Genomic DNA, 7,500 nt, shown 5'->3' on the forward strand with positions numbered 1-7,500 from the left:
GTTGTAGGTCAGCGGTCAGCCACGGATCAGCTATGAGCCTCTGATCTCCACTGTGGGCCCGTTTTTGACCTCAGATAACAAGGTCACACTTCAAACTAATCGCCCCGTTTATCCTCCAGTGGTACTATAATTACTACAATTTGGAGGTATTTCCACAAACAGGCAGTGTCATTCTCGTGCAGGGGTCATGTTTGTGGTGGACATTTCTGTCAAAAGTCCGGTTTTTGCCACGCCACAGACATACAAAATAAGCAGACAATAATATTACCAGTAACACATGAAACGTTACCCCTGAATGACCATAACAGGTAGAACCAAATGGACCCTTATGGATCCACTTGGTTCATTTGTACACTCAGAGTTAAGGGGGTCCTTGCAAATAACATGTTTGAGAACCACTAGTACTAGTGGACTCATAATGTGCCATATTGTAGTAAACCAGTGTCATACATGTTCTGAAGAAAACCTGGAGACTGACATTCAGTTGGGTCTATAATATGATCAAGATAAGAACATATGGTGTGAAAAACAGAAAATCTAAAATTTGCCACGGACACATTTGTGTGTGTACGTATGTACGTACGGACATACTGATGACCCATGTTCTGGTATATACATCAGTGTTGTTCTTCTCTACTCCAGGTATGCGTGGATGCTGGGTGGTTTGTTGAAGGGAGGTCTGAAAATGAGATCTGCTCCGTCCTTCCTTCTCTGCGTCGTTCTACACAGTGTACCCACGATTAGACCTGAGGGAGGTGAGGAGTCCACACGTCTGATCATCATTTCAACTGAGCTGTGTTAATCTGTAGTGTTTACCTAAACCATACCATTGTTTCTCAAGAAATTCCTCTTGGCAATGGAGCAACTATGCAACAGAAGCCATTCTGTTATCTAGGTTTGTAGGTAAATAGTGAGACGTAGAAATGTGACTATAGTTAAAGGACCTATAACATAAAATTCAACTTTTTCAATTTATTTTGTGTTTTTGGGGCTCCCATATGTGTTTTCTATCCCCACAAATAACCAATTTTGAACAATCAGGCTTTCATATCATATAGGTGCTTTAATGGAAATTGCTCTCAGGAACAGCTCAACTGATTTTGGTCTCATCGTGATGTCATCAATGTCACCCTACTTTGTATAATTCCTCCTCTTCTTCAGTCTTCAGTTCCAAATTTGCATTTCCACTTTGTTTACAATGTCCACCTTTGTTGATTTTCCAAGCTGGCATGGAATGGAAACAAGCCTGGTTTTATCTAGCATCAGTATTATAATGACTCAAATATTAAATAATCTGCATATCAGCACCCCCACCACCTCAGGACATTGTGGTACTGCAGCTAAAACTGCTTTCAAAGACCAGAAAGAAATGACAAGGCCTGGTTATATCAGAGTGGTGATTGAGGCTCAAACCATTAGAAATAACTTTGAGGGACATAGACAATATGATATTAAATATTAAAAGCAGTTTTAAAATGCATGTTATTTGCGCTTTAAAAACATCTAGTCCACATATGTATACTGTTTTTGCGACAAACTCCTCACTAACAGTGCCCATAGTGTTATTGTTTGATGTCAGCATTTGTTTTGTTTCAAATAACAAATGATCTATTTTTGGAATGAATCTCTTCTCTCCAGGATGCAGCCTGTTCCTTAGGGTGTACCAGAGTCTACAAGCTGTCTACACCTCAGCTGTCTAGTACGATAGGCTTCATCACTCACACAATACATTTTTACAAAGTTACAAAGAATACATACAACACTGCTGGGCAGGACTTAACACATGTTATGTTTATGTTCATAATCACAGCCATGTGCAAGCTGGCCAGACAGACAGGATTTACTTTGTGCTCCAGCCAGCCCAGCTACTCAAAGGAGACATAATGGTAAGACTTTTACCTTCATCTGTTTAGGACTATGGCCTGACTGTACCAAAATGGGTTCCCATCTTGAAAGTATAGTTACAAAAAGGTGTTCCCGACCGTCCATAAATGGGTTTTAAAGGAGCACTTCTCCCATTTTCAACCGTTATCTTCATATAAATGGTCCTCAGTAATAGGCCCGGCTGTAGTGCACCGAGTCAGTAACAATGGAAGTTGGAGATCCATGCCTCACCCGGCTATGCAATACCCGTTGTACCCGTGTCAGAGTACCCGTTCCACCCATCTGTCTGTGTTCCTTTTATGCCCATATGGACATTTCTGTATCTGTCTCTCTGTGTCCTTTATTCCTATATATGGAGTATGGATATCTGTGTCAGGCTGCAGGCATGCCCAAATATGGAGTGTTCATCAGAACATATGGATCTCTGTCCAGAGACCAGGCAGAGGCCTTTTGTGGCGGTTCTGGACAACTGTGGGTTCGACCAACTCGGGCACTGCACTCCCTGTGGGGGTGTGGAACGCATGTGTTGAATTTGAAGTCGGCGGTTCTCGAGTTACGTGCATTATACAGCCGTACACACAGACAGACAGACAGACAGAGACATGGTGCATTTATAGATAGAAGATCTGTATCTCAGCAGTGGACTGTGAACAGTTGTGAAACCTACCAATGACATCCTTGATGGGTATTCCAAGTTAATAGATTACCTGAATAATTATTTGTATTAAGATTGTCAATAAAAAAAAAAGAAAAAAGAATACAGACGTTTTCTTCCAGGAAAGTTAGCATGCTAAAGAAAAGTTTTAAATCTTGTGAACTGAAATGACCGAAATTGCCTATGATGTCATTGTTCATTCTGAACTGTCCACGGCCAACCTCTGAGGCACAGAAGAACTAAGAACATGTAAAACGAGATGTAAAAGCCAAAGGTTACGGCCACTTTTGTAGAGGTTTGGGTTGTGTAGTTATACCTTGCCATGATGTAAGTCCAAATCCAAATGTGGACAAGGACAATTGCTCCAGTGATTAGAAATTGAAATTTCAAAATATGGACCTCATTGACTTACATTGTAGGCCTACACTGAAACAGCTCTCAAAGCCACTCTTTTAGTAGTAAACAAACACAAACAAAGTTGCTTCAGACAATAGAGCATCACCAAAACTATACTGTTTTATTTAATATTAGCCCATATGTCCAAACAGAAATGTCCATCTGATTTCATTATTAGACCATATGTAAACAATGTTAAACTCACTTTGCCACTCAGGCACTCATATCACTTTGCCACTCACTTTGCCACTCTCACTATTGCCTGTCATGAGTTTCACTTTCACTTTCACTTCAGCAAGATCCAGCAATGCATGGTGGCATTCCTGGTCGGAGGTGCTTCTGTCTCGTGACTAACATGCATAGACAGCAGCATAGACAAATATGCAAAAATGTATTGTTGTTAGATGGCATGTTGTTTAGACTGATTCTTGGCTTGATGTTTGTGTTTACCAGGTAGTATCCAGGTAGCACTTAATTGTTTTTCTTTGCACTCTATACTTGACCACCAATCCTTTTTTAGTCATTTGTTGACTATGGATATGCCACTGTACCTTGCAATATGTAAGTAACTCTGGATAAAAATGTCTCCTAAATGCTTAATACAATAGTAAATTGAATTGTAGTGGCATGAGCTGCGATTGGTCTATACTTTTGAGGTGACCAAATGAAGTGCGTGTGAATGTCTGTTTTTTTTTCTTTCCTGAGGACAGGTGGTTTGTTATGATAAAAACTGCCAGTCGACCAGCCGCCAGGTCATCTTTCGCCTCCAGTTTCACATGGGCATTATTCATGGGCACACCCTCACATTCTCCAAGGCAGAACTTGACTGCGCTTGTAGAGGTAATGGCATTTGTATTTTGTTACCATACCCGGCTAACTGCCATCTCTTCTTTCACGCCCATTCTTTTTTTGATGGTATTATCATGGTAGTATCTATCTTTAATCTGTAACCAATTTGCCTTTCAATCTCTTGGCTCTCTGTCTTTGTCTCTCACCCACTCTCTCTTGCATGCCCCCACCCCCATGTAAATATTACCTTAGAATAACCTTGTCACTTCATGGACTGCAGGTGTGAAGTACACAAGGAAGTATGTACTTAGTAAGTTAGTCCACACTATTTTGTCCCACTGTAATATTTACATCTCTCTCCAGACCCCAGGTTTCCTGAGAATGGGAGAGTGGAACTGGTGTTCTCAGACAGCCCTGAGAAGATTGCAGGTACTGTGCCATTTCCAATCCCCAATAGAATGTCCTTCTCTAACAGACACAAACATGCACACATAGGTCTATATGTATAGCCATTAAATGGCTCAATTACTGTATGTATAGACTAACAGAGGTCTGTATTCATTTATCTGTGGTTGATTTACTTTACATTCACCCCTCACTCTAACCTTAACCGTAACCAGTGCATGGCTTTACCATAATCCTAACCTAATACCAATACTAACAGCAAAATACTTCTATGACTCAAGATTAGAAATACAACAACAGCACAGCACACACGCACGCACGCGCACACACACACACACACACACACACACACACACACACACACACACACACACACACACACACACACACACACACACACACACACACACACGCACACACACGCACCTTTTCCTTGGTGTTGTGGTTGATGAGCACATCCTGCAACATGTTGCATTGTCTGTCTCTCTCCACTTAAGCAGATCAGACACATACGGTACGTATGACTGGGCCTTAAACAGAGGACACATACTGCCTCATGACGCCTGAAAGGCTTCTGTGTTCACGGTCAGTGTTACCAGCACTGCTCCGACCAGGAAACGACAATGTTCTGTACAAACTACCCACAAATTGCAGTTGCAAAATACGAATATAAACATTTAGGGTACATTCAGAGTAGCTCAGTCTCTTGTGCAAACAAAGACATCACGTAGCATCAGTGATGAAATATGTAGGAGGTGTGTGGGAATGGTATATGTAGATCTATCCATCAAATCTATCCATCCCCTATCTGTCAGATAGGAACTCACAGTCACCAATAGGGGGCAGTATTGCAGAACAGCAGTATAGGCTTACTATAGGCTATCTGAGCATAACAGATATGCACTCTTAACATGAACAGCGACATGCACTCTTACACACACACACAGACACACACACACACACACCCGCACACGCACGCCACACACACACACACACACACACACACACACACACACACACACACACACACACACACACACACACACACACACTACTGCTCTCAACAGGAAGCAATAAGAGTTTATCACACGCATGCATCTCACAGGAATTCAGATGGCAGATACAGTACAGAAAGGAAAACAGTCCAGGGAAAAACTAAACACATGCACACACGCACACGCACACACACACACACACACAGATGTTGATAGATAAATACATTTGCCTGACTTAGAATCTCTGTTGTATAACTTGTCTAACTTAGGCTACGAAATTATTCACCATATATTTCAGTTCATCCAACATACATTTTCCACCAAAGGCATCAGCTAATGTAGTGTAGAGGTGTGCGTGTTTGTGGGTGTGTGTATGTGTGTGTGTGTGTGTGTGTGTGTGTGTGGGGGGGGGGGGGGGGGGTCAAGAGAAAAATTGCAGCCATTACAGATATATTATACTATATACTGTACATACAAATCTCAAAGAATTTATACAATTATCAAAGCATTTAAAGAATGCTCAAAAATACCAAATCTACAGTATGTAGGCTATAAGCTAACATGTCGTGTCACGAGTCACGACACATTGTAAGCTTTTAGATCATCTATTTTCACTATTTGTTGTACGACAAAGTATATAGGGCTTAAGTGGTTAACTGGCTCATGACCAAGGCTGTCTCTTGTTATTGTTTTCGTGTGCAGGCAGAGAGCTGTGGCACAATGGAGCCAGTATCACAGTGGACTATGACACCTTAGATCCTCTGGTGAGACGCGATTCATATCAGGACACGACAGACCCTCTTGGAATGGGTGAGAGACACGTCACAGACAGGAAATCTCTCCAATTCTCTGTCAGTCTGTCTGTCTGTCTGTCTGTCTGTCTGTCTGTCTGTCTGTCTGTCTGTCTGTCTGTCTGTCTGTCTGTCTGTCTGTCTGTCTGTCTGTCTCACTTTCTCTTCAATTACCTCTCTCTTCAATTACCACCCTCTCACTCTCTCTGGTGTGATATCTGTGTAGTGTGTAGTGACATGCATGCAGGTTTGGTGCTTTACTACCGTTGTTAGGGTCCGTGGACCATCAGGGGACAGTTTTACTTCATCGGCTAGCAGTTAACACAATAAGAGAATGCATATTTGTCCTCTAGTTGTAGAAATATTTTCTAAATCTAATCTAACAACAAAAATCTAATACACCCACAGCATAATATGTTTCATTTTGGGGATCCTTGACACGAAAATGTTTGAGAACCACTGGTTTCGCCCTCCATTGGCCTTTACATCCCCTCTCTCTCTCTCTCTCTCTCTCTCTCTCTCTCTCTCTCTCTCTCTTTCTCTCGTTCTCGCTACTTCTCTCTGCTTCTGTGTTTGTGTGTTCATGCCGGCTCCATTATTGGACAGGATTTCGCAGGTAAGCGATATATTTGCATAAGTGGGAAGTTCTGGCGGATAAATAGAGCACTGCTCAAGCTTGATGCTGACCTGCAGCTTCAGTTTTGCACATGGATCTATAGTGCCAATCCTGCTCTACACAGATTAGAGTTCTTACACTAGGTTACAGTAGGATGATAAAATAAGAGGGTATGGCCTCGTGGTTAGAGGACCTGAAATGGAAAGGTTCGCTCGCTGTTAAATCCACACTGCAAACAAGTGCGTGCCCACTGCCCAACATGGATGTGCCTCTGAGACAGCTACTAAACCTCTGTTATAGAGCCAGACCGGACCGATGCCAGATCTTTTCAGTGCAATGATGATACCGGTTTTGGAGAGTCCCATACCACCAATTACTGATAGTTTGGGTGACATTTTGTCGGAAAGTGCACGGTATTCTAATCAATTAGAAAATCTTAGATTTCTCTTCACACTTTCACACATAATGACAAGCCCAAAATTGGGATAAAATTGGGATAAGTGATAAAAAAAGTCAGGCTCTAATAATGATGCTCTGATATACCTCGATGCAAGTCGTTCTGGATACAAACATAATTCTAAGTTTTTTACTGACAGCGTCTCTCTAGATGTCTGGCTGGGCCGTGTGGCCGCTGCTGTGTGTGCGGTCAGCTTACAACTGTTCCGTGATCCTAGAGAGTGTTCTTAGACCTGCCTGGGAATGGGTGTAGTGACATTCCCAGAGCCATCAGCCAACCAGCAGCGGGCCGGCCAGACCTACGCTTTTGGTGTTTTTGTTTAGTTAGAGCAACCACAACCACACACATACGCACGCACGCACGCACACACGCACACACACGTATACACAACCACGAAAAGCACATACACTTGCAGACAGCTGAAACAATCAGTAGAACTGCCGATTGAGGTTACAGTTCCAGCTGTTTTATACCACTGCTAAATCTGCCCCAGGCAGTCATGTAATTTAGGC

At 42.3% G+C, this 7,500-nt stretch overlaps 1 protein-coding gene across 1 annotated transcript in view; it reads left to right on the forward strand.

The window, feature by feature from the left end:
- The window catches only part of LOC306926998 (tensin-3-like), a 53,846-nt gene that overhangs the window by 8,537 nt on the left and 37,809 nt on the right, over positions 1-7,500 (forward strand). The window contains exons 7-12 of the mRNA XM_079506568.1: positions 643-755; positions 1,639-1,699; positions 1,811-1,886; positions 3,646-3,775; positions 4,088-4,153; positions 5,827-5,934. Coding sequence (XP_079362694.1) covers positions 643-755; positions 1,639-1,699; positions 1,811-1,886; positions 3,646-3,775; positions 4,088-4,153; positions 5,827-5,934 — 554 coding nt within the window. The remainder of the gene's footprint in view (positions 1-642; positions 756-1,638; positions 1,700-1,810; positions 1,887-3,645; positions 3,776-4,087; positions 4,154-5,826; positions 5,935-7,500) is intronic.

Source organism: Electrona antarctica, assembly GCF_951216825.1.
Source record: "Electrona antarctica genome assembly, chromosome: 7".
Classification (NCBI taxonomy): Eukaryota; Metazoa; Chordata; class Actinopteri; order Myctophiformes; family Myctophidae; genus Electrona; species Electrona antarctica.